At 49.2% G+C, this 25,718-nt stretch overlaps 1 protein-coding gene across 7 annotated transcripts in view; it reads left to right on the top strand.

The window, feature by feature from the left end:
• Positions 1-19,427, top strand: part of KDM2A (lysine demethylase 2A) — a 149,111-nt gene extending 129,684 nt beyond the window's left edge. For 5 of the 7 annotated variants that reach the window (XM_030917499.1, XM_010366366.2, XM_030917501.1 and 2 more), the window contains 9 exons: positions 3,876-3,959; positions 6,065-6,334; positions 6,852-6,983; positions 9,000-9,089; positions 11,100-11,812; positions 14,041-14,204; positions 14,798-14,956; positions 15,542-15,757; positions 16,220-19,427. In XM_030917499.1, coding sequence (XP_030773359.1) covers positions 3,876-3,959; positions 6,065-6,334; positions 6,852-6,983; positions 9,000-9,089; positions 11,100-11,812; positions 14,041-14,204; positions 14,798-14,956; positions 15,542-15,757; positions 16,220-16,401 — 2,010 coding nt within the window. In that variant the 3' untranslated portion in view covers positions 16,402-19,427. Of the gene's footprint in view, positions 1-777; positions 1,270-3,875; positions 3,960-6,064; positions 6,335-6,851; positions 6,984-8,999; positions 9,090-11,099; positions 11,813-14,040; positions 14,205-14,797; positions 14,957-15,541; positions 15,758-16,219 lie in introns of those variants that run through there. The other 2 variants (XM_010366368.2, XM_030917503.1) reach the window with 2 other exon arrangements.
• Positions 19,428-25,718: the final 6,291 nt, after the last annotated feature.

The following is a 25,718-nucleotide window of genomic DNA, read 5'->3' as shown; positions in this document are numbered from 1 at the left end:
GATGCAGGACTGGCTGCTTCATCTAGGGAATATCAAAAATGAGACAGGCAAACAGACTTGAATAGAAACGGAAATCCAAGAGGATAATCTTATAGGCAGAGGAGACGGCCAGAGTTGGGAGAAAGTGTGTTCCCTGGTTTCCTGCACCTTGTTTAGAGGCAGGAGGGCAAAGTATGTTGCCCTTAGGTTGTGCCTCAGTTGTTTGACTTAGTCCCGGTGGAACTGCTGCAGGATTGCTGCACAGACATTTCTAGTACTGTAGTGTGGGGGTGGAGTCCTTGTCAGAATCAGAAGCAGGCATCTGTTTTAGATGTAGTTGATGTTAGCCATATTTTATTGAATATCTCAATATTGGCTGACATGGGCCATTTCTGAAGGTTTTTTGGAACACATAGGCAGATTCTGGATTGTGGGCTGGAAGCAAGTCAGCGAGGGCAGGTGAAGCAGGCAGTGCGCGGGAGAGAGAAGATAACTCCAGGAACTCAGCTCCCGTGCCTAGTTCATCCAGAGAGGCAGAACTTTGGGCGACCCCCCTATACTTGCTGAGAGGGGAGAGATAAGTGTGTGCAGTCAGCCAGAGAGCTCTGGCAGTAACAGTGAGAGGTGACCCTGAGGGGAAGGGTGTAGACTGAGACAAGGACAAATGTGGGCCAAGGTGCCTAGTGTAGCCTGCAGAATGAGTTAAAGCCTTCCCCTTTGCTGGCGCCTTCAGAAGTCTGCCACCGGGAGCCCTCAGGGGGCTGGCCCTAGGTTCTCCTATTGCAGTGGTGGTGGGAGGGAGACAGGGCGGGGGCTGTGGCTGAGCTCCCCTCCCTGGCAAGGCCTCTTCCAATCGCGAGGAAGAAAGCAGTTGCTGAACACACCCCCTCCCGGCTCTGCAGCAGAACGGCTGGGCCCTCTGCCTGGCTCGCTCACTCTCGCTCGGCTCCCCCTCCTGCCATCTTCCGTTGCAAAGCATTTCTGGGAGCTGCATGTGGGTGACGCAGCAGCATTGTTCGCAGGCACAGGAAGCCGCGGCTGAGCTGAAGGGCTCGAGAAGGAGCCCAGAGCGTTGCACGCTGCTCCATCTGGGTAGTCTGAAGGGTCAGAGCTGGACTGCCCTGCCCTATGTGCTCTGGGAGATTCCAGAATATTCAAGTAAATCCGGATTTTCCTAGAGGCAGAATATCTAACTCCTTCAGGAGAACTTCCAATACAGAAAACAAAACAAAGACGCTGGGGAAACTTCACCAAGAGCCTCGGCAGCTCCAGAGCGACGGGAAACGAAAGGTCAGGCGGTCGATCGGCAAACCCTTTCTGGTTTGGGGTGCGTGTAACTATAGGGACTTTTGTCTCAGTGAAGAGGCAGAAGAAACTGCCTGCTGCCTGCCGGGCGAGTCCAGGACAATGCTGTTACTTCGTGTTGCTTGAGCCGTCATTGCACTTGTTCCCTCACCTGGTGGGATGTGCTTTTGAATTAGGTTGCTTGGCTTTTGAGAATCCTTTCCCTCTCTGCCCAGGCACCTTCTGTTCTCTTTCCCTTCCTGTGATCTGTAGGGTGTGGGCCTGTGTTTAAATGTTCTCCCGAATGCCTGGAGCTGAGATAGGCGTCAGCCTTTCCCGCACTCCACCCCCGCTCTCCTATCCCAAACCCCCTCTAGTGAAGGGTGGTGGCTTCTTTATATGGTTTCTTGTAGGGCCTCAGCTGGAGTCTGCCTTTTTTGATGAAAGCAGGGCGTGCTTGGTTGAATGGCCCCAGCAAAATAAGGCTTGGAAGGAAATCTGCATTTCCCTCCACACCCACACATACCCCAGTAACTGAGTCCTGTATGTGTGAACAGCTGCCGCCCCCCACACACACACCGACACAGTTTTCTGCCTACCCTTCCCTATTCCCCACAGAAATCTTGCAGGTAGAATTAGACTGCTTTTGGTGAACAGTTAAGTTCCTTTTCTACTCTTAAACAATCGCAGATCTTACTGTGCAGTCTGTTTTGCTGAAAGTGGAAAGTCCCCATTTGTGGACAGCTCAGTTCACTTCAGCAGAGGAAATGGGCAGAGTCCTACTCTTCGGCAGTGCGAAGTGGGGGAGGGGAGCCATGCACTCCCTAGCACACATTTTGAATGGACCTGAATTTTTCACCCTAGGGAGATTAGGAGCCCGTACCAGAGCCTTGTCCCACGTGGCACCAGACCCCGCCTCTTCACCCCCACGCTGTATGGTACTAACAGAAAAGGATGCCATAGCAACTTGAAGTAAATAAAACGTCCGCAAATGAAATGAGTTTGGGGGAAGGTGAGAGGCATCTGGAGACTTGGCAAAAGGGGATCTTAGTAGAGGAGCTTCTTGGCTATGAGATAAAGGGTCTTTCTGAGTCCCAACTTTGGGATTTGGAGCAGGAACCTTAGGTTAAGAATAAAAATACATAAAAGTCCTGGTCTCTGGGGTAAAGCACACAGGATTATGAGAACAATTATTAGCAAGGGCCCAGACTTTCTAACCTGTCCGGGATCAGAGTTTAGTATTTGCTGAAACAGTTACCGTCTGTACATACCTAGGATAGCCAGAAAAGGAATCATGTAACTTGTCTCCCAGATTTGAGTTATTTTGCTGTTGATGTTGCTTTAGGGCTCATAAGGTCAGAAGAAGATTTCATTATACTAGAATATTTGGGCTTCAGGAATTTCTGTCTAAAACAAAAAGATTTGGCCAGTTGTGGTGGCTCACGCCTGTAACCCCAGCACTTTGGGAGGCCGAGGCAAGCGGATCACCTGAGGTCAGGAGTTCGAGACCAGCCTGGCCAACATGGTGAAACCCCATCTCTACTAAAAATGCAAAAATTAGCTGGGTATGATGGCAGGTGCCTGTAATCCCAGCTACTCAGAAGGCTGAAGCAGCAGAATCGTTTGAACCGGGGAGGCAGAGGTTTCAGTGAACGAGATAGCACCACTGCACTCCAGCCTGAGCCTGCACTCCAGCCAGAGTGAGACTCCATCTAAAAAAAAAAATTTGTTTCAAAGTAACAGTCAACCAGTGTGATTCACTTAAGTGGCATTTTCTAACTGTATCATTGTTCGTAAGTCATTTAAATTTTATTGGTAATGCCATGAGAACTGTTGCCCCTAAGATTCTTCCTTTCCCCATTTAAAGGAATAAAGGCAAATAACAGCCTCTGTGGGTGTGGGTGTGTGGGAGAGAGAGAGAGAGATTTGAGATTGAGATTTCTGTAATCAGCCTTAGAAGAAAAGAGCCCTGGGTTAAATCAGCACATTAGGCTGTACCGTTCATCTCATTAATTCTGTATTAGCCAATCATTTTTATGCCACTTGGCTCATATCTGAGAAATGAAGGCAATACTTAATTACCTGATAATATTCACTAACTGGTGTAAAAAGTGAAGAAGCAATAATAAAGTTTTACTGTCATATGTAGAGCTGTATGAGAAGTAACACTTGTCGCCACAGTAAGTTAGTTGTTTCAGTGTGTTAGTATAATGAGTACACAAGTAAGGGATTGGGAGCAAAGGTGAGTTTGAAGTCCTTTCTGCTTCCCCACCACCACCACCTGCCCCCTGTAGAGATGGGTCTCGCTGTGTTTCCCAGGCTGGTCTCAAACTCCTGGCTCAGGTGATCTTCCCACCTCTTACAGGCATGAGCCACTGTGCCCAGCCTCAAAGTTTTGATAATACTGCAGCAGCCTAAGTTTGAGTTTTCTCCTTCACCTTTGATTTATTTGTTTTCCAGTGAGTCTCTGTACAAAGGGCAAATACAGACAGTTGCCGCCCTGCCTCCCTTGCTACTCAAGGGTACTGAGGCAGAGTCTGAATGCTGTTCAGGGTGGTTGACTCTTTGTTCACCCTGCCCTGATTTTTCCTTCTTTCCCCTCCTACCCTTAGATTTTGCTGGAGGAGCTTGCCAACAGCGATCCCAAGTTAGCCCTCACTGGAGTTCCTATAGTACAGTGGCCAAAAAGGGATAAGGTAAGAAACTATGTTGCTTGATTTTTAGGCTGCTTAAGCCTTTTGTTAGTTGATCATTACCATTCTGGGGAAAAAAAGAACAACTAGAGGCAGATGGCTTTTGGTGCATTAATACAAACTGACAGAAAATCATTACGCAGTTCTGTTTTGACTTGTAAGTCAGGGTAATTGGCTATCTTTGGAGGTGACTCTCTTAACAGAACTATCAAACTGGGAGGCCTCCCTCCAGATTCAGATGCCAAATTGTGCATTTGTTCATCAAAATGCATCTGCTTCTGTCCCTGTGACCAGTTACTCAGTTATCTTCACAGATATGATTGAAAGCCAGTTAAAATAATTACATAGATATCTAAAAGGAGCACAGGTTTTCTTTGATGTAGTGAGATCATTCTCTCAAAAATCCCCTTACCCTGGACTTTGCAGTATGGAATTGAAAAGAGAAGAAAGGGGCCAGGCATGGTGGCTCACGCCTGTAATCCCAACACTTTGGGAGGCCGAAGCAGTCGGATTACCTGAAGTCGGGAAGTTGAGACCAGCCTGACCAACATGAAGAAACCCTGTCTCTACTAAAAATACAAAATTAGCCAGGCATGGTGGCACATGCCTGTAATCCCAGCTACTCGGGAGGCTGAGACAGGAGAATCGCTTGAACCCTGGAGACAGAGGTTGTAGTGAGCCGAGATCGCGCCATTGCACTTCAGGCTGGGCGACAAGAGCGAAACTCTGTCTCAAAAAAAAAAAGAAGAATAAGAAAGGAACTACTGTCAGCTAATAAACTGTCAATTATGAATTTTCATGCCTCTTCAGTTTAGATCCTGTATAATTTTTTTTGCCCATACTGTCCTCTATCAAGGTTACATATTAAATAAATGATAGCATTCTGATCCTGGCCGTAAATTTGGCAAATAAATTAGGCTTCTGTTTGTTGTTCCATAGCTGAAACTTGCAAAGCCATCACATTCCAGGGGTGTTTAGGCAGAATATAAAGGTATGGAGTTGAACAATATATTTAAAGAATCACCTCCTCGTCCCCAGGGGGAGGAGTCCCACTTGGCCTCTGCTTGGCCACAGGGGACTGCCTTAAAACAATTCAGTCATTTCTGGTTTTTGAGTATTTTGTGTCAGAAAAGTGTTTAAGATATGGTAAGAAATTAAAGTAGTAGGAAACTTGGTCCTTGTCCTTGAAAAGGTCACCAGCAGGGTAAATACGAATGCTAAGAAATGTGTTCCACACTTAAATATTATTGGAGTGTCTGCTATGTACCAGGTTATGCTTAGATTTGGAGTACTAAAGAAATGAGCAAGACTCGTTTCACCCTAAGGTAGTTTACTGTCTTCTTTAGGAGTATAATCTGAGCAGTCAGGATGAGGAAATACTGGAGGGCTCCTGGAGTGACTTCGGTACATGGCACTTAACACAGAAAGCTCAGGGAGGGGGTGAATCTTAACAGCTCTGCAAAATGAAAGGGAAGCAGCTGAATTAGTAGGCCAAAGGGCTAGGACAAGGGCTGGCAAATTTTTCTGTAAAGATCAAGATAGTAAATATTTTAGGTTTTGTACGCCACACAGTCACAATTTCTCAGTTCTACCATGGTAGCATGAAAGCAGCCATTGATTGGCCAGGTGTGGTGGCTCACGCCAGTAATCCCAGCACTCTGGGAGGCCAAGGCGGGCGGATCACAAGGTCAGGAGATGGAGACCATCCTGGCTAACATGGTGAAACCCCGTCTCTACTAAAAATACAAAAAAATTTGCTAGGCGTGGTGGCGGGCGCCTGTAGTCGCAGCTACTCCGGAGGCTGAGGCAGGAGAATGGCATGAACCCGGGAGGCGGAACTTGCAGTGAGCCAAGATCAAGCCACTATATTCCAGTCTGGGCAACAGAGCGAGACTCTGTCTCAAAAAAAAAAAAAGCAGCCATTGATAATACATACACAAGATGACTTGTGTGTTAATAAAATTTATTCTAGAAACAAGCAGTGGGCAGATCTGCCCATAGGCCATAGTGGGCCAAGCCCCGGGCTAGGTATGCTACCATGTAATCTTCTACCCTCTCCAGTCTTAAAGCAACCGGATATATTTGACCTCACCGCTTTCTCTTTCCAGCTTAAATTCCCCACTCGGCCAAAGGTGCGGGTTCCTACCATCCCCATTACAAAGCCTCACACTATGAAACCAGCTCCACGGTTAACACCTGTGAGGCCAGCTGCTGCCTCCCCGATTGTGTCAGGAGCCAGACGGAGACGAGTGCGATGTCGAAAATGCAAAGCCTGTGTGCAAGGAGAGTGTGGTGTTTGCCACTACTGCAGAGACATGAAGAAGTTTGGGGGGCCTGGACGCATGAAGCAGTCCTGTGTCCTCCGACAGTGCTTGGCAGTGAGTGATCTGCTGGGTAAAGAATTTGGGGGAGGGGTGGCAGTGCCAAAGGAACTGAAGTACATATAGTGTAGCGTTAAAGAGACTTCAGAGTTGGAAAAAAAAGGTTTATACTCTCTTTTTGGCTTTATTTTGTACCCCAGGTTTAGATGGAAGGTATCCAGTACTAAAAATCCAATTTAATCTTTTGGCTTTACCTAATTCCAAACAAGAGACCAGCATTTGAAGGGCAAATCATTGCCTTCTTTCCCCTCTTCAAGTAGATTAGAAAGGATTGGGGAGGCCAAGGATAGGCCAACTGAAAATAAACTAGTCTCTAGTACCCAGGTGGTTGAGTCCTCCTCTTCCCCAGTCATTTTTCCTACCAAAAACCTCCCTTCTATCCACCCTGCCTCCATGCTTCCAGATGTTTACTAGAGAATTATAGGACCCAAATCTCCCATCTTCAGTTTAAGGGAAACTGAAATGATAAGGATCTGAGTCAGTTTTCTTGGATCCTATCTTTGTCCTCTTGTAGCCCAGACTGCCTCACTCAGTCACATGTTCCCTCTGTGGAGAGGTGGATCAGAATGAAGAGACACAAGACTTTGAGAAGAAACTCATGGAATGCTGTATCTGCAATGAGATTGTTCATCCTGGCTGCCTCCAGGTGAGGAGAGCTATAAGGGGTTCCTGAAGTCTCAGCTAATGGAGTGAGTGACACAACAGAATGGGACACCTGTCATGGGAGTGCCCGCATCCCTACTGTAGGCCATCACCTCTGTGGCCACATAATGCAGTGGTCTAACATCAGCCCTTGATTCATATATGTACAATGTGTCAGGCACTGCATTAGACCCTGAGGATAGAACAGTACACAAAATACACCCAGTTCCTGTCCTCATGGAGCTTACAATCTGGCCTCTGGACAGTGTGTGTAGAGTCCCCAGGCCATAATGGAACTGCATGGTGTGTTTTGGGGTGCCTCAAGCCTTCAGTCACCTCTGATACATACTTCAGTGTACCTCTGGATATTAGTTCCTAAGGGAGAGTAAGGGTAATAGTATCAGGTAACATTTAATGAGTTCTGAGTCTGTATCAGGCTCAGTGCAGAGCTAAATAGCTTTAAAAAAAAAAAGTAATAAAAAGTAATAAATTCAGATCTCAGCCTCAGAGATTGAGTCTAGCAATGGGCCTTTGTGTTCCAAAAGCTTCCCTGGTGATCCGAATTGTGCAGCCTTGTGGAGAACCACTGTTTCCTTGGCATTCTCAGAAAGTATCAGCTAAAATCATGACTGTCGCCTGACAGTGATAGTAAGACACTGTCATTCATGAGAAGCAGCCCAATTTCAGAAAGGTTAAAATGTGAAAAGTATACCTTTTATAGATTTTTGGTTTTTTTGAATACTATATAGCAGCAAATCTATAACGGAAACATTAATAGGTCAGTATTTGGAGACATTAAGCATATGTTAAATGAAGAACCGGGTTTTTGTTTTGTTTTGTTTTGTTTTGTTGTTTTTGAGACATAGCCTTGTTCTGTTGCCCAGGCTAGAGTGCAGTGGCAGGATATCTCCCAGGTTCAAGTGATTCTCCTGCCTCAGCGTCCCTAGTAGTGGGGAGTACAGGCACGTGCCACTGCGCCCAGCTAATTTTTGTGTTTTTAGTAGAGATGGGGTTTCACCATGTTGGCCAGGCCAGTCTCAAACTCCTAACCTCAAGTGATTCACCTGCCTTGGCCTCCAAAAGTGCTGGGATTATAGGCGTGAGCCACCGTGCCTGGCCTGATTCTTAGGATATTTCAACAGCATTACAATTTTTTTTTTTTTTTTTTTTTTTTTTTGAGACATAGTCTCACTCTGTTGCCCAGGCTGGAGTACAGTGTTGAGATTTTGGCTCACTGCAGCCTCCATCTCTTGGGTTCAAGCAATTCTTCTGTCTCAACCTCCTGAGTAGCTGGGATTACAGGCATGTACCACCATGCCCATCTAGTTTTGTGTTTAGTGGAGACGGGGTTTCACCATGTTGGCCAGGTTGGTCTTGAACTCCTGGCATCAAGTGATCCGCCCACCTTGGCCTTCCAAAGTGCTGGGATTACAGGCATCAGCCACCGTGCCCGGCCAGCTTTACAATCTTAAAAGTTTGTTTGATTAATTATAACTTGGTGAAGATTTAAATGGTACATATTACATCTATTAACATACCTCAAACCCATAGAACTGGTGAAATAGGGTATTAATTCCATGATGATGATAATGGCTAATACAGAGGGTTTGCTGTATGCCAAGTACTTTGTTAAATTCTTTACACAATGAATAATTTAATCTTCACCACAACCCTATAAGGTGGGTTTTGTTGTATCCCTGGCAATTACAATGTTGTATCTCTGTGTATGTTAGTTCCTGAGGGAGAGTGAAGGTAATAATGTCAGCCAACATTTTACAGTGGAGAACACTGAGTCACAGAGACTAGAGCATTAGTCCCTAAACCCAAGCTATCAGAACCTGTGCCCCACTGTCAAGATCAGGTTCAGCACCATTGGCTATTTGGGGCTCGATTGCTCACAGTTTTTCTCCCTTTATGGACCAATGTTATTGATTCGTGAGTAACTCTTCCCAACTGTGTTATTGTTTGATAAAGGAAGCTTGAGAGACGGGCTTTTAAAAACATCTCTGTCTTCCTATAGATGGATGGAGAGGGGTTGCTTAATGAAGAATTGCCAAATTGCTGGGAATGTCCAAAGTGCTACCAGGAGGACAACTCGGAGAAAGCCCAGGTAAAGGAACCTTATCAGATTTGCACTGTGACAGAAAAGAGGCATCAAATGTGGGGGATTGATACACTTTTGCCTTTGCGTTAGTGTTCACATGGTTTCTCTGACCTAGGAGATTATTTTTGTTTGGTTTGGTACATTTTTTCTTTGGTTAATTTTTAGTATTTTCTTTGTTAGAGTTTGTAGCATTGTTTTTTGTATTACTAAATATTGTACCACTTGGGATCTATAAATTCCTAAGGTCCTTTTATACTCTGGGGCCCTACAAAGAGAGGAACCAGGACTGGGCTATTTGAGGAGAGAAATTAGGTGAGTAGGATCTCTCCTAAGGAATGTTAACTAGAGGGGAGGCAGTGGCCTGAGGCAGCCAGTGAGTGCAGCAGTGTACTTGAGCTTCCAGTTAAGCAGGTTCACATTTTTGTCATCTTCACTTTTGTGGCCTGGCAGAAAGCCCTACCCTGCCCATCCCACATGCCCAAATGTGTCATGCAGAGGCAGCCCCTCCCCCAGAGAGGACCAGTGCTATGACCTTGGCCCAAAGGAGCTGAGGTTGCTGACCAGTGGTTGCCAGTAATGTCAGGGCCAAAAGGACTGTAGTTACTCGGGCTGAAAAGGCAAGACGCGCTGTGGACACCTACAGGAGGAGATGGCTTTCCGAGTGCCAGTCTTCCAAGGACCCTTGCAAAGGAGTGGGGAAGGGGGCAGAAGGGAATTTTCTTACCTTCTTTTTATTTCTTCCCACTTGGATACTAAGATAGTTGAATTTTTCAATCTATTTGTCTTTGAGGGCAAGGATTTTTGAAGTTGACTAGGGCCAAAGTTCTCCCAAGTTCTTGAGCTAGTGGCATTTACATGTGTCTTCACTAGTGATGCTGAGTGTTTGCATCTCTGCTGTACCAGATGTGTTGGCAGATGCTATGTTTTAGTATTATCTTTTTTTTTTTTTTTTTGAGACAAAGTCTCACTCTGCCGCCCAGGCTGGAGTGCAGTGGCCGGATCTCAGCTCACTGCAAGCTCCGCCTCCTGGGTTCACGCTATTCTCCTGCCTCAGCTTCCTGAGTAGCTGGGACTACAGGCGCCCGCCACCTCGCCCGGCTAGTTTTTTGTATTTTTTAGTAGAGATGGGGTTTCACCATGTTAGCCAGGATGGTCTCAATCTCCTGACCTCGTGATCCGCCCGTCTCGGCCTCCCAAAGTGCTGGGATTACAGGCTTGAGCCACCACGCCCGGCCGTATTATCTTCTAATACATTGGAAAAGGTAGCACCCAAAAGGTGGTTATTTTCTTCCAACCATAATGATCAAAAAATGTAAGGAGGAAAAGAGCAGATACCAGGGTTGTTGCTTAGAGACATAAAATGTCTCCTTGCAAAAAACCTGAACTACTGATATGGTTCCTAGTGGAACATGTTTACTGGGCTTTGTCATAGCATAGTCGTAGTGGGCTCCAGGAAAGGCCAAGTATCTGGAGAGCACAAATGCCACAGATAAAGTTGAGGGCTCTTGTGGGATTCCACACCATAATCCTGAGTGAATCTCCCTATAGCAACCCAGTTTCTCACAGAGGTTCTTGTTCTCTGCTTTATTATTCACGTGGGGGATGGAGTGGAAGATGCAGCCTGGTGGAGTCGAACTTAGACTCTGGTGGAGCTAGAAGCCAATGGTGTTTACCGCTGTCAGACTCAGGATCTTAGTTCAAATGGTATATGTGGGCTTTTTCCACCATGAAACAGAACGTCTCTTGGGTGAAAGAGGTAAGTCAGAGACACAATTAAAAATGGTCAGGCCAAGTGCAGTGGCTCACACCTATAATTCCAGCACTTTGGGAGGCCAAGGCAGGCGGATCACTTGAGCCTAGGAGTTGGAGACCAGCCTGGGCCAACTCTGAGGGAATGACCTCCTCTCCAACAGTGACCTTTCTTCTCTCTGGTCCCCTGAGAGCAAGGGAGGTCCACCCTGTCTGTTCAGAGGGAAGAAGGAAGCACTGAGTTGCTTTTCTGGGCCTGTTTTGCAGAAGCGGAAAATGGAAGAGAGTGACGAAGAAGCCGTGCAAGCCAAAGTCCTGCGGCCCCTGCGGAGCTGCGATGAGCCTCTCACGCCCCCGCCTCATTCACCCACTTCCATGCTGCAGCTCATCCATGACCCGGTTTCCCCCCGGGGTATGGTGACTCGGTCATCCCCTGGGGCTGGCCCCAGCGACCACCACAGTGCCAGCCGCGATGAGCGCTTCAAACGGCGGCAGTTGCTGCGGCTGCAGGCCACAGAGCGCACCATGGTACGGGAAAAGGAGAACAATCCCAGCGGCAAAAAGGAGCTGTCTGAAGTTGAGAAAGCCAAGATCCGGGGATCGTACCTCACTGTCACGCTACAGAGGCCCACCAAAGAGCTCCACGGGACATCCATTGTGCCCAAGCTGCAGGCCATCACGGCCTCCTCTGCCAACCTTCGCCATTCCCCCCGTGTGCTAGTGCAGCACTGCCCAGCCCGAACCCCCCAGCGTGGGGATGAGGAGGGGCTGGGGGGAGAGGAGGAGGAAGAGGAGGAGGAGGAGGAGGAAGATGACAGTGCAGAGGAGGGGGGTGCAGCCAGGCTGAATGGCCGGGGCAGTTGGGCTCAGGATGGAGACGAAAGCTGGATGCAGCGGGAGGTCTGGATGTCTGTCTTCCGCTACCTCAGCCGCAGAGAACTTTGTGAATGTATGCGAGTGTGCAAGACGTGGTATAAATGGTGAGCAGGGATTCAAGGGGTCAGGAATTAGGGGTATGGGAGTAGGTGGCAGGTTTTCCATATGAGAACAGCATGCACCTTAGCATCTGAAAGCCTGTGGGATCCTATGAGGAATGAATTGACCCTTTTTCCTAAACTTCGGGTCCTGTTTAAAGATGTGGGCCAGTTGTGCCCACAGATGTCATTAGGGAACTTTAACCATTTGCCTCCTGGCCCTGCTCTATACTTTCCCATCTCTCTTTGTTATGGGGAGGGAGACTGATTTGGGGAATAGATTTGTAGTCTGTGCTAAAACTTCAGAGACTTGTGGGCTGAAAATTTCCTCCTCAAGTCAGCTGAACTCATCACGTGTTGGTTGAGAGCCTGTGATGTTCTGTTCATTCTTCTGGTGCTGATAACACAGATGACCTCACTTAAGCCCCTGACTCAATTACCTTCCCATTCAGTGAGAGAAGTGGGCATGCTTTTCAAGATGAATTTGAAGGTGCTTATATTTTTCTTCAGTTTTAGTGCTCATCCTTCCAAACCTGGATCAGAATTCCCTTTTCCAGCAAGCAGAGTCCAGTTTTGAAGCTTCCTTAATGAGAGCTACCGTTTCTTCTTAAGTTGGACAGACACTTGGGGGAAAAATTCCTAGTGATGATGAACAAGGAGCTTCCTATTGGGCATTGTTGGTTTTCCTTAAGCTTCTGGTATATATTTACTATAGGAGATACCCTTTTCATCTGGGCCACACACATCCCATTACAGTAGTGTGGTGTCCTGACCAGTGTCGTTCACTCAGGAGCTTTTTAGAAATGTCAACTGTCAGGGCCCTCATAGGCCTCTTACATCAGAACCTCTTGGGTGGGCCCAGCAGTCTGCTTTAACAAGCCCTCCTCCAGGGGACTCTGATGCATGCTCGAGTTTAGAGCAGCAAAATCTACTGTATTGTCAGCAGCTTACTTCTGCCATAGAAGCTTCATGTGCCACTGGTAAAATTTTTTCAGTCTTTAAATAGACCCTATTCTTTGCAGACATGAGCTTATTTCCCAAATCTGAATTAATGCATAGTGTATCTAAATTCTCCTTAATATTTCTCTGTATAGGACTAGTAGGACTGCTTGACTCTACCTCTTGGTTTTCAGGGCAAGGCACATCAGATTCCCATTATGTGCTGTCTCTCTTCCCCTGCCAACCAGGCTGGGGGGCAGGGGCTATAAAATATTAAATGGAAGCCAGCATGTTGTGGTTTGTGGCCTGTAGATTTGTAGACTGCAGTGGAAAGCCAAGCCTGTCCCTTTCACTTCTGGTCTGGACTGGCTAGAAAATGTCAGGATAAGGCCGGCGCGGTGGCTCACACCTGTAATCCCAGCACTTTGGGAGGCCGAGGCGGGCGGATCACAAGGTCAGGAGATCAAGACCATGGTGAAACCCCGTCTCTACTAAAAATACAAAAAAATTAGCCGGGCGTGGTGGCGGGCGCCTGTAGTCCCAGCTACTCAGGAGGCTGAGGCAGGAGAATGCCGTGAACCCTGGGAGGCGGAGCTTGCAGTGAGCCCAGATCGCGCCACTGCACTCCAGCCTGGGCGACAGAGCGAGACTCCGCCTCAAAAAAAAAAAAAAAAAAGTAAAAGAAAAGAAAATGTCAGGATAGCACCGAGGCAGAACTTGAGGGTGGGAGAGGACTCCGTAAGCCTGATAAAGAGCCTCTTTCGACCTGATACAGTAATGGGCTGAAGGCATGGTGAATTGTGGATGTGCTGAGTAGCACCCTGCATTTCAGGCAGCTGCGAGTGACTGACAAGGGAGAGAATGGAGCAGCCTTCTTAACTTTAGACAGTAAGAAGTCTAGAAACTTTAAGAGGCTCCCTTATATACACTTCAGCAAGAACCATGCCATTTTAATGCAGATAAAGTGATTATAGACTGTTGCTTGCTGTGTGTCCCTAACAACTGTTACGTTCTCAAACACTCCAGAATAAATCAGGGTGAAGTGGTCAAGTTATATACTATCAACATATAGGTTTGCAAAGCATCTAGTTGTTGTAGAGCCCAAGGCAATTTTTTTGCTTATTCTCTGAGGCAAAAAATTGTAAGGTGTGATCCCTGTACACTTGTAGAGGAATGCAGGGAGAATGAGCCTCAGGTGCTCTGCTTTACCCAGAAGCCATCAGCAGCCTGTGATGGGAGCTCCACTGATGGTATATCAAGTTAATGAAGGCAAGTTCTCTTCCCTTCTGTCACAGGTGCTGCGACAAGAGACTTTGGACAAAAATTGACTTGAGTAGGTGTAAGGCCATTGTGCCCCAGGCCCTCAGTGGCATCATCAAGAGGCAGCCAGTCAGCCTTGACCTCAGTTGGACCAACATCTCTAAAAAGCAACTGACATGGCTTGTCAATAGGCTGCCAGGTAAGTGACCAGCTGCCACTGTCTTTCCAGGGGCCCAGAAGCAGCAGGCAAGAAAAGTTGCATTATTGGCTGTGCTTCTTAGCATCACTTGAGGGCAGTGTAGGGCAGCAGTCCCATGCCATTGTTGCTTAGCAAGAGATTTACCCAGGGCCATCTTAAGTGCCAGTCTCCAAGGCAGCACTCTGGGCTGACAGGCCAATCACTGCAGTGGACAGCAAAGAGAATGGAATCAGTGTTGCTGCCAGCCCTGCATTTCTCCTCAGCATAACCACTAAAGAAGAAATTTGAGTCAGATGTTACTTTGGTCAGCTCCTTATAAGCCCTTGTTCTCTTCAGCATTTTGAGCTCTTGGAAAGACAGGAAGTCACTCCTTCTTGTATTGCTCTGGTGGGAACTAAGCAATCAATTTACCACTAAAGCTAGAAGATGTAGTATAGGATACCGTGGAAATCTTTGAGCTGGATGACTAAAAGATTAGACATAGTCCTTCTCTCCTATTAGACTGGAAGTCTGTTCGCTTTGCTCAGATCGTTACAGCTCTGAGTATGCTGGGAAACAGTGTATTATTACGTGTCTCATTCCATCCATTGCAGGACTGAAAGACCTCCTGCTAGCAGGCTGCTCCTGGTCTGCAGTCTCTGCCCTCAGCACCTCCAGCTGCCCCCTTCTCAGGACCCTTGATCTTCGGTGGGCAGTAGGAATCAAGGACCCTCAAATTCGGGACTTGCTTACTCCACCGGCTGATAAACCAGGTATGCTGTGGGCCTGACTCCTTGGTGCTTGTCTTGGGGTAGCTTTGTCTTCCAAACAGACCTCGTCCTCAGAAGCTAAGGTAGTCTCAGAAATGATGCTGTGGAAAAATAGAAGAGCACAAAATGAAAACAGAATGATGGACTATGTATAAGAATAGGGTAACTATAAGCAGATAACTACAAACAATGGAGTAAGTCCATTTTGTGAGTCGGTGGAGTTTGGGGCCCAGAGAGTGTAAGCCTGAAAAAGTCTGAGAAGGCTTTATGGTTGAGGTGGAGTCAAAAGCTATTTGCATTATGGTCTAGAAAAGTGTGGTGGTATTGGAAGGGGAGGAGCATTCTGCACATAGCCTTTTGCTGTGTGCATGAGGCATAATCTAGCAGCTTGAGAAGAAAGAAAACTTGTCTGGTTTCCTAGAAACTGCCCACATAGTGCTCACACCCTGAAGGCAGGGCTGGGTGTGGGCAGTTCTACTTAACCCCTTCCAGGGGCCCTGGCCAGCAAGTAGCTGTTGCTGCCTGGAGCCTTGAAGCTGGATTAGAGAATTGAGAGTTTTGATCTAGACTCTTCTCTTGCCTGTGCAGGTCAGGACAATCGCAGCAAGCTCCGGAACATGACTGACTTCCGGCTGGCAGGCCTTGACATCACAGATGCCACGCTTCGCCTCATCATTCGCCACATGCCCCTCCTGTCTCGACTCGACCTCAGTCACTGCAGCCACCTTACAGATCAGTCCTCCAATCTACTCACCGCTGTTGGGTCTTCCACTCGCTACTCTCTCACAGAGCTCAATATGGCAGGTATGCCACTACTGTTGTTCATAATCACCGGTGCCCCCTGCCTCCAGCTCTCCCTGGAAGTTGATCAGTAAACCAGAATGACCTTGGGCCTGTTCATTGACTCACATTAGCTCCATTAGCTCATTTCTTCACATCTGGACCAGGACATGGATTTCTATCCCTTTTTTAACTTGATGGGGGACTGAGACCTTGAGTAGTTAAGTCAGTTGCCTGTGTACGCAGCCAACATCCAGCTGGAGTTTGGTCAACCTTGCAGCCCTTGTGCTTGTTGTCAGATGGTGATGGGAGTGAGGCAGCAGGGTCCCTTTAGAGGTGCTGATGGCACTTCTGGTCTCTGAGCCAGGGAGTTCTGGGACAAAGAGGGCTTTTGTTTAGCATTTTGAAGGAAAGACGGCTACGGGAATTGAATGGCAGAGGAAGGTTGTGTGTATGTGAGCATTGTCATGTCTACTTTCCCGACAGGTTGCAATAAATTGACAGACCAGACCCTGATCTACCTACGGCGCATTGCCAATGTCACCTTGATCGACCTTCGAGGATGCAAGCAGATCACTCGAAAAGCCTGCGAGCACTTCATCTCAGACTTGTCCATCAACAGCCTCTACTGCCTGTCTGACGAGAAGCTGATACAGAAGATCAGCTAAGACACACCCAGCCCAGACTCAACAGGAAACCGATCTTCCCCTGACTCCCCACTGAGGAGAACCTCTCCTCGACCCTGCACGGGCTCTGAGGCCAGCGTCACACTCCCTCTCTGCTCTCCTGTCCCCTGAGCCCTTCCTCTACAGGCGGGGCAGAGAGGGTGGTGGACACCAGGCTTACCTGCCTGCTCCTCTCCCTCCTAAGGAAAAGGGAGTAGCAGATTGATCTGAGGGGAAAGCACAGGCTGTGCTGTCGAGGTGCCTGCTCGCTTACTCGCCTGCCAGGAGACCGGGCTCTCAGTTTGGGGTGTTTGTGCAACCTTCATCTGCACTGGGCCCTGTGCCCCTCCTCCCCACCCATGGTCCCCAGCAGTGCCTGGTTCTGAGCAAACTCCCAGGGAAGAAAGCGGCCCTGTCTCCACGGCCAGGTTCTCCTTGTGGTGTCCAGTGCGCGTCTCTCCTCCATCACACTCTCCCGGCTTACGCAGGAGGGGCCAGCAGCCCCAGGAGTTCCAGACCCGTGCCGATCACACTGGTGCTGTTGAGATGTCCTAAACCTCACGTCCTTAACTGTGCTCTCCCTCCTTTCCTCTCCCTTGAGCTTCTTTCTGCCCAGCACTCGTGCTCGTTCACGTAATTAGGTTTCCCACCCCAGCCTACCCGACTTCCTTGCTAGTCTCTATGAGGTCCTTATTGCACTTATTGGGGTTGAAGCTCTTCAGAGGAGCTGGAACTGTCTACCCCAGGGACACACCCATTTCGTTGCTACCCAAGTGGATTCTGAGACAGGCACCATCTCTTGTTCCCCCTCTCTCTTTTGCCTCCCACTGACTGCCCTTTTCCATGTGTCTTCATTCTGCCTGAAGAAGGCTTTCCCAGGATGCACGTCCTCAGAGGGAGCAGCCTATCTCCCCCAAGCTGGAGGCGGCAGAGGACTGGGCCAAGCCCCAACCTGCCTCCCAGCCAGGCTCCTCCAGGCCTCTGGTTTAGCAGAGACCCCTGAGTCTAGGCCTGTGTCTAGCCCCAGTGGCTCATTGATCTTTCAGGGCAGCCGGGGGTCCTGCTTAGAAGCCAGTCACCTGCCCTCTGCCTGCAGCCATGGAAGGGGGTGTGCATGTGCCTCTGTGTGTGTGGCTGAGTGTATTCCGCGCGTGTATGTGGAGGGAGGAAGGGAGGGGAGCATGGTGTCTCCCGCTCCACCGCCCTTTGTCGAGCCCCATCAGCTGCCCCCTTTTACTTTGCATTGAACGGCCTGTCCAAAGATCCTCTCTCTAGGGCAGCAGAGAGCTTTTTGCACTTTAAAAAAAAAAAAGAAAGAAAGGTCGGAATTTCTTTTGGGTCAATATTTTTAAGTGTGTGAGGAGATGCTCAGTAGCAGCAGCCTATGGCAAGAGCTTATAAATGACTGATGCAAATTTGCACTCTGCTCCCCCTCTGTAAGGATACTGATAGCACAACCTCTTCTTCCCCCCACCGCCCCACCTTCTGGTCCTCCAACCCGGTCCCTTTCTGTCCCTCTTCCTGTAGCCCAGTCTCAGGCTTTCCTCCTCCTGAAGCCCTACAGAGGTAGGGAATGGAGCCCAGGCACCAGGGGTCTGAAGTGTGAGCCACCCAGAAGAGAGACGCCAACTGCACCCTTGCCACTTCCAAAGCAATAGAGGCAGAGGGGTCCCCTCTTTGCCACCTAGCCCAGTTTTGACCCTGGCATTAACTGGCCGTCTTAGAAGAAACTGGGTCCTGGTAGGGGGTGGCATTTTGTCTGTTTCTTCCAATCTGCTGAATCTTTTGGCTGCACCTTACAAACAGCAGTCTGCTCCCATGACCCTCTGCCCATTTCCATTGGTCTCCAGGCCCCAGTAATCTGGGGTTGAAACTTTGAGGAAATGCCAGTGACTTATTCCAGAGTGCCTCAGTTAGGGGAACTTCTCTGTAAAGAACCCTGGGTATTGAGCAAAAACCTTATTATTGTTAATGACCTATAATTGGAAGCTTCCTGCCTTTTTCTTTGGTTGCTCCTGTGGAAAATACTGAAAAGATTACTTTGTTTTAATTTGTCTTTTTATAAAAGGGGAGGTGGAGAGACCCCTTCAGAGCAGGGATTGTGCCGGGAGAGTGCCTCTGACTTTGGGACATTTCATCCACAGAAATTTCCAAGCCAATGGTTTCTTTTGGGTTTTGGTTTTTATGTTTGTTTTTTGGGGTTTGGAAAAACATGCATTTTTACCGTGCACGTAAATTGGTCAGCAGAAAAGGGAGCCCAGAAGAGGCAGCAGATGGATCATGCCCTTGCTGGGTTTTCCTTTTCTTTGGGACTGAGGGGAAATGGTTTTTAGAGGTGAGGGTTGGTCCATGTGGAGGAAAGAAGTGTCTCTGTTGGGGAACAGAGGAACCTGGGGAGTCCATCGCATGTCCTACAATCTGCTCTTAGACACGGCCTTGCCAGGAGAGCCTGCCCTCAGACTGCAGGACCAGAACCCCTGCCTCCATCTTTCCAAGCACCGGGGCGAAAAACCACAAAGGAAAGGAAGAAAATTTATATATATATAATATAAAATCACTTGGTGATTAAAAAAATAACTGCTCCATAAATAAAACTCCTAAAGTCACTTATGTTTAAAGGGTTTGGTTGTGTTTTTTGTTTTTCGGAGAAATATTGTAAATATATATTTTTTTGTTGCTGATTTAGAGTCAATCTCCAATGTTGTGCTAAAAAGTTTAAATTAAATGTAAGCATTAAGGGGTAAGTCTTATGCTATCTCAGTTGACACATTGAGGTTATTTTGGGCCAGGGAAGGAGGAAGCTAGTTGGACTTTGTTTTGTTTTCTAAAAGTTCTCCACTATTGGTTTTAGAGAGAGCAAGGACATCTTTCCTCTGACACGTGGGAATGGGTGATATTTGTATAATAAAATTTTTAAAAGACAAAAAAAGAAATAGCCTCCAATGGGAAATATTTTAATTTAGGTTTTGTTTTTGTTTGGGGGTTTTTTGTTTTTTTTAAAAAAAATAAAAAGGCTTTAAAAACAAAAACTAAACCTTTTCTGCTTCGGTGTATGCGTGTGAGCAAGTAAGTCAGAAGGCTAAGGCCAAGGAGCCCTTGCTTCACCTCTCAGCGGCAGCAGCAGAACTGGGGGGCATCTGTACTGCTTGGATTTCCTTAGCTTATTTTTTAAACACCAAAAAGCAGCACTTGATTCTAGAAACAATGCTTCATCAAGGTGAACTTTTTTTTTTTTTTTTTTTTTTTGAGATGGAGTCTCGCTCTGTCGCCCAGGCTGGAGTACAGTGACACAATCTAGGCTCACTGCAGCCTCTGCCTCCCGGATTCAAGCGATTCATCTGCCTCAGCCTCTGTAGCAGCTGAGATTACAGGCACTCACCATCATGTCCAGCTAATTTGTATATGTGTGTGTGTGTATTTTTGTAGAGATGGGGGTTTCACCACATTGGCCAGGCTGGTCTTGAACTCCTGACCTCAGGTGATCCGCCCACCTCCGCCTCCCAGAGTGCTGGGATTACAGGCATGATCCACCACGCCCAGCCCCAAGGTGACCTTTTTAATGGATGTGAACATTTTAAGTGTGAGATTACCTGACATTCTCCCACCCAAAAAGGCAGAGTAGCCCCGAAGAGGCACCCAGTGGTACACTCCTTAGAATGGGCTGGGCCATCTCTAATCTTTCATCCCCACAATTGCCAAGCCATCAGCCAGGGCCAACTCCATCTGCTAAAGCTGCAGAAAAGTCCCTGAGCAGGGTCTGGCCCACGCAGGCTGTGACCAGTGTGTCTCCTACCTCATCCTACTGCTTCTCGTCACCCAGCATGTTGAGTCCAAGTAAGTCTTTATGTGCGCCAGATGCTGCCAGAGAACTGCCTCCTTACCTGACTGCTGAGTCTCAGGAGGCTGCAGTCCCATCTGGGAGAGCCTAAGCAGGCTTCCATCACTGCCTGCAAAGGAATCTGGGGATCTCTGCCCATCCTGCTCCCCAAACTGATTAGTAAAGGACTGTCTCCGATTCTGGAGCACAGTCTAGAAGTGGACAAGGGTGTTGCACAATGGGCTGACTTAATGTTGGTTTCCCCAAGGATGGATATGGATGTGGCCATGTTTGGATGTTTCCAGGGAAGGAAGAGTGTCAGTTTTGCCCCTAAATATCTCAGAAATGCATCCGCCTCTTACTAATCTCATCCCTGCCACCCTAGTGGAAGCCACCACCGTCTAGAACCTCAACGACAGGAAAAGCCCCAAGGGCCCTGGTCCAACCCCCTGTCCTCCATGTTGGTAGCCAGACATTTATCTTAAAAGATTGATTTGGCTGGGCACAATGGCTCATGGCTGTAATCCCAGCACTTTGGGAGGCCAAGGCAGGCGGATCACCAGAGATTAGGAGACCAGCCTGGCTAACATGGCGAAAACCCGTCTCTACTAAAAATACAAAAATTAGCCAGGTGTGGTGGCAGGTGCCTATAATCCCAGCTACTTGGGAAGTTGAGGCAGAAGAATCGTTTGAACCCGGGAGGTGGAGGTTGCAGTGAGCTAAGATTGCGCCATTGCACTCCAGCCTAGGTGACGAGCAAGATTCACCCTCCCCCCCAAAAAAAGATTGATTTGATTACTTCCCTCCCCTGCTTAAAACCCTTCATTGTGTTCATCTCAGGATAAAGTCTGAATGTGGCATGTAATGTGGCCCATGAGGCTGCCAGGCCCTCAGGCTTCATTGCCCACCATTTGTCCCTCCTCTTCCTCTCCACTCATAGCCAACTTTTCAATTAACACCATCTCTGGGTCTTTGTATGTCCTGTTCACTCCACCTGGTATACCTTACTCAGTTTACCTATTACTTTCTCTGGGAAACCATCTCCTTCTCTACTCCAGACTGGATCAGGCCAGGCACAGTGACTCCTAGCACTTTGGGAGTCCAAGGTGGGAGGGGCGCTTGAGACCAGGAGTTCAAGACCAGCCTGGTCAACATGGCAAAACCCTCTCCACAAAAACATAGGGCCAGGCACAGTGGCTCACACCTGTAATCCCAGCACTTCGGGAGGCCGAAGCGTGTGGATCATCTGAGGTCAGGAGTTCGAGACCAGCCTGACCAACATGGTGAAAGCCCGTCTCTACTAATAATACAAAAATTAGCCTGGCGTGGTGGCGTGTGCCTGTAATCCCAGCTACTCGGGAGGCTAAGGCAGGAGAATTGCTTGAACCCGGGAGGTAGAGGTTGCAGTGAGCTAAGATCGCACCACTGCACTCCAGCCTGGGTGACAGAGTGACACTCCGTCTCAAAAAAAATAAAATAACCCTTAGCCAGACAAGGTGGCACGTGCCTGTACTCCCACCTACTCAGGAGGTTGAGGCAGGAGAATCACCTCACCCTGGAAGGTTGACACTGTAGTGAGCCATGATTGTGCCACTGCACTCCAGCCTGGGCGACAGAGTTGAGACCCTGTCTCAAAAAAAGACCAGTCTGTTCACCATCTTTCCAGGCCACAACTCTCAGAGCCCAGGTCCAGAAGGAAATCTCAGCGTTGACACCCATGTATGTGCAGGAAACTGAGGGCAGGAGGCCCCAGAGGCCAGGGACACCTGAATTTCCCCTGTCAATGCTGTCATCCAGCCTCTGCCTCCCCCTCCGCATCCACCCCAATCCAATGAGCAGGGAGTTCTACCTCCCCAGAGCGTGCCATAGGATAGCAGGCAGAGAGACAGGGAGAGAAACACACCTTGAAAGAGTCAGAAGAGGAAAGGCAAAGAGGTAGGGAGAAACGGAGAGAAAAGAGACCATGGAGGAAGCCGGGGAGACATAAATGAGGTACAAGATACTCTAGTGTGACAGTGGCCACTCGGCGGGTCGTCTCCCCAGCCCAACGCTTCACACATTTTTTTTTTTTTTTTTTTTTTTTTTTTTTTTTTTGAGATGGAGTCTCACTCTGTCATCCAGACTGTGATGCGGTGGTGTGATCTCGGCTCACTGTAACCTCCGCCTCCCGGGTTCAAGCGATTCTTCTGCCTCAGCCTCCCGAGTAACTGGGACTACAGGCGACCGCCACCATGCCCAGCTAATTTTTGTATTTTTAGTAGAGATGGGGTTTCGCCATGTTGGCCAGGCTAGTCTCGAACTCCTGACCTCAGGTGATCCGCCCGCCTCGGCCTCCCAAAGTGTTGGGATTACAGGCGTGAGCCACGGAGACCGGCCCCCTTCACACATTTTATCTCACAGTTAATCCTCAAAACAATCCAGTGAGGCCACACGGGGAACGCCCTTTGTACGGATGAAAAACACCCTGCTCTGAGAAGTTAGTAACTTGCCTAGGGCACCCAGCCGGGTTCCTAGAAGGTGGCACTGGGATCCTACCCCCAAGTCTTTCTTACCCCACCCCTCGACACATGGCAAGTACCAGCGGCCACAACGTGAGCCCAGTGGGAGGGACGAGACCGTGAGTCGGACACTCAAGCCAGTTGGGAGCGTCAAGGCGCAAAACGGCTCTGGGAACAGGCTGCTCGGCGGCTCCGGGACGCATGCGCGCTGGGCAAGGCTCCGGGCAGGCCGGGCGGGGCTCTGGGATGAGGATGAGGGCGGGGGCGGGGGTTCGGTGACAGGGCTGGGCCTGGCAGCTCGCTGGGGCCCCGTCTAGGCAAAAACTCCGACGCGGAAGAGGACCTTGGATCCGGGGACAGTGCGGAGACTGTGTGAACTTTCCAGAGAGTTCCAGGAGGAGGCGCTGCTCCTGGGAGGCAGGTCGAGAGGAGCTAGGGGTGTTGAAGCCCTGCCATGGTTGGTGGGCTGGCGCCTACGGGCTGACAGCCCCCGCCCCGCCCAAGGTCCCTGCCCGCTGCAGGAAAGAGCGAAGGGCCCGGGCGTCCTGGTGATGTTGGAGCCTCCCGGATAACCCTTTTTCCCTCAGGGCCTTTGCATCTACTGTTCCGCATACCTGAAAAGCTCTTTTCTCTGCCCCTAAAACAACTGCTTCCCTCCAATCCTCTGGCTCTGACAAAAACGGCCTGAGTTTTCCCTGACTTCACCTGAGGAGGCTCCTGAGTCTTAGAACTTGTCACGTGCCTCATAGGGATGTTCCTGCTTTGGATGAGATCAGCTGGGCTCTGCAGTGCCCTGCACATAAGGAGAACCCAGTACATGTCAGCGGCTGTTATCATGTATGGTTTGCCCATAAGCTCCCCGCCTGTGTCTTCCCGTGTTGGATCCGCAAGGCCAAGCACAGGTGCCTGGCATGTAGTAGGAGCTCAACAAATACTGTCAAATAATCAAGTGAATGAATCAACTCCCAGCACCCCGGCCAGAGCCTTACACTTTCTGGGGACCCGACATCAGAGGAGTGGCTGTCCATGTTGGGGAAGAGTGTCCCCAGATCAATCTGGCACACACCTGCTGAGGTCAAGGAAGCCCCGAGCTCACCCTCCTGCTATGCAAATCCCAGGCTGGACGCAGAGAAAAGTGGTCTCAGCAGGACAAAACTCTCACTCCTGGGCCTTGGCACATGCCACTTCCAACCTCTCTGATGCTCATGCACACAATGTCATGTTCAAGACTTTACCCAACCCTCCCCGACCTTCTCCCGAGTGCCCTCACTTCCTTTTTTTTTTTTTTTTTTTTTCTTTTTTTGAGACGGAGTCTCGCTCTGTCGCCCAGGCTGGAGTGCAGTGGCCAGATCTCAGCTCATGCCTCAGCCTCCCGAGTAGCTGGGACTACAGGCGCCCGCCATCTCACCCAGCTAGTTTTTTTGTGTTTTTTTTTTAGTAGAGACGGGGTTTCACCGTGTTAGCCAGGATGGTCTTGATCTCCTGACCTCGTGATCCGCCCGTCTCAGCCTCCCAAAGTGCTGGGATCTCACTTCCTTAAACTATAGCTCTTGTCAGGTTAATTGGAGCTATGTGTTTAGGGGTTTTCTTCCCCCACTAGACTAGGCTAACACGGAGTCTTGATTCTTTTTGCAGCCCTTACTTTGTACTAGGGATGAGGGGTGCAGCAGTGACCAGGACAAACAGGGACGCCAAGGGAGAAACCTCTGAGCAGGAGCTCTTCCGCCCACAAGGTGGCAGCACGAGGAGGAACCTGCCACTCCGGAAGTGGGGAAGGGCAGTCCAGGCAAGGTAACTGTAAAGCTAAGGCCCCAGAGGTGGAAATGGACTTGGCTTGTTCTAGTGACAGAAGGAAGACCAGAGAGGCTGGAGACTACGAGGAAGGGGAAGGATGGAAATTGCCGAGTTAGAGAGGGACCAGTCTGTTAGGCAGGGACCAGTCTGTGCAAGTCTTACAGGCCACAGGAAGTGGGGTGGATTTTATCCTAAGCGCAGGGGCAGTCATTGGGGGTGGGCTTTGATTTAGATCTATAGAAGCTCAACCTGCAGGAGCAGCAGGGCGTGCAGAGAGGAGGCTGGTGCAGGCATGCAGGCAAGAGGTAATTGAGACCCAGGCCAGGGTTTAGCAGGGCACAGTGGAAGGATCGAGGGTGTACTTCAGAGGCAGATATGCCACAGATGCTGTATGACAGCAGGGGTATACATGGGGGTGGGGGCCAGATGAGGGAAGAGAGGAATCGAGGACAGCTCCTAGATTTTGGGAAAATGGAGGATCCATGCCTGAGATGGGGAGGCGGGAGAGGAGCAGGTTGGACAGGGGCTGGGTAGTGGGAGCAAGAGCTCAGTGTGTGGGCCGCGCTAAGTTTGCAACATCTATTAGTCATCCAGTGGCGATGCCAAGTAATGATGTGTCTGTGGGGCTGCCAGCTGGGCGGAGATGGGCCTCCACTCCACTTTGCACTCCTAGCATCCTGGTCAGGAGCAGTCTAGGCACAGGACAAAGGTTTGTAGAGAGAAGAAATGCCTGACACTGACCTGCAAAGGCAATCGACCTTCCCAGGACCAACAGAGGACAGCACCATCCCCAAAACCAGTCTTCCCCAGGCCTGGGGCTCACACCAATCTCTTCTGAACCTGGGGCTTCCTGAAGTCACTTTTCCTGGGCCCAGGAATCAACGAAGGGAGACCAGCCCCCCTTAAAAGACCCCAGCTTCAGGCCTGGCAGGGGGTGTGGATTGGGCTGTGGGTGGGAGGGACTGAGTCTTTAGGTGGGGGTGGGAAGGTAAGGCCACCTCTTGGAACAGAATGGCTGGCATTTCAGAACCCACACACAGACTCTGGTCTGACAAGTTCATCAGGCAGAAGTTTTTAAATAGAGGTTATTCCCGAAAACCCTGGCTGACATGTGGCTGTGCTCACGGTCCAGAAGAGCCAGCACAGGGCAGTGGGGAGAGGAGGTTAGAGGCTTCATGTTGTGGCATCTGGCCTTGTTCCACCCCAAACCC

Source organism: Rhinopithecus roxellana, chromosome 15 (assembly GCF_007565055.1).
Source record: "Rhinopithecus roxellana isolate Shanxi Qingling chromosome 15, ASM756505v1, whole genome shotgun sequence".
Taxonomy (NCBI): domain Eukaryota; kingdom Metazoa; phylum Chordata; class Mammalia; order Primates; family Cercopithecidae; genus Rhinopithecus; species Rhinopithecus roxellana.
The sequence above is the reverse complement of the archived record's forward strand: the minus strand, read 5'-3'. Positions and strand labels throughout refer to the sequence as shown.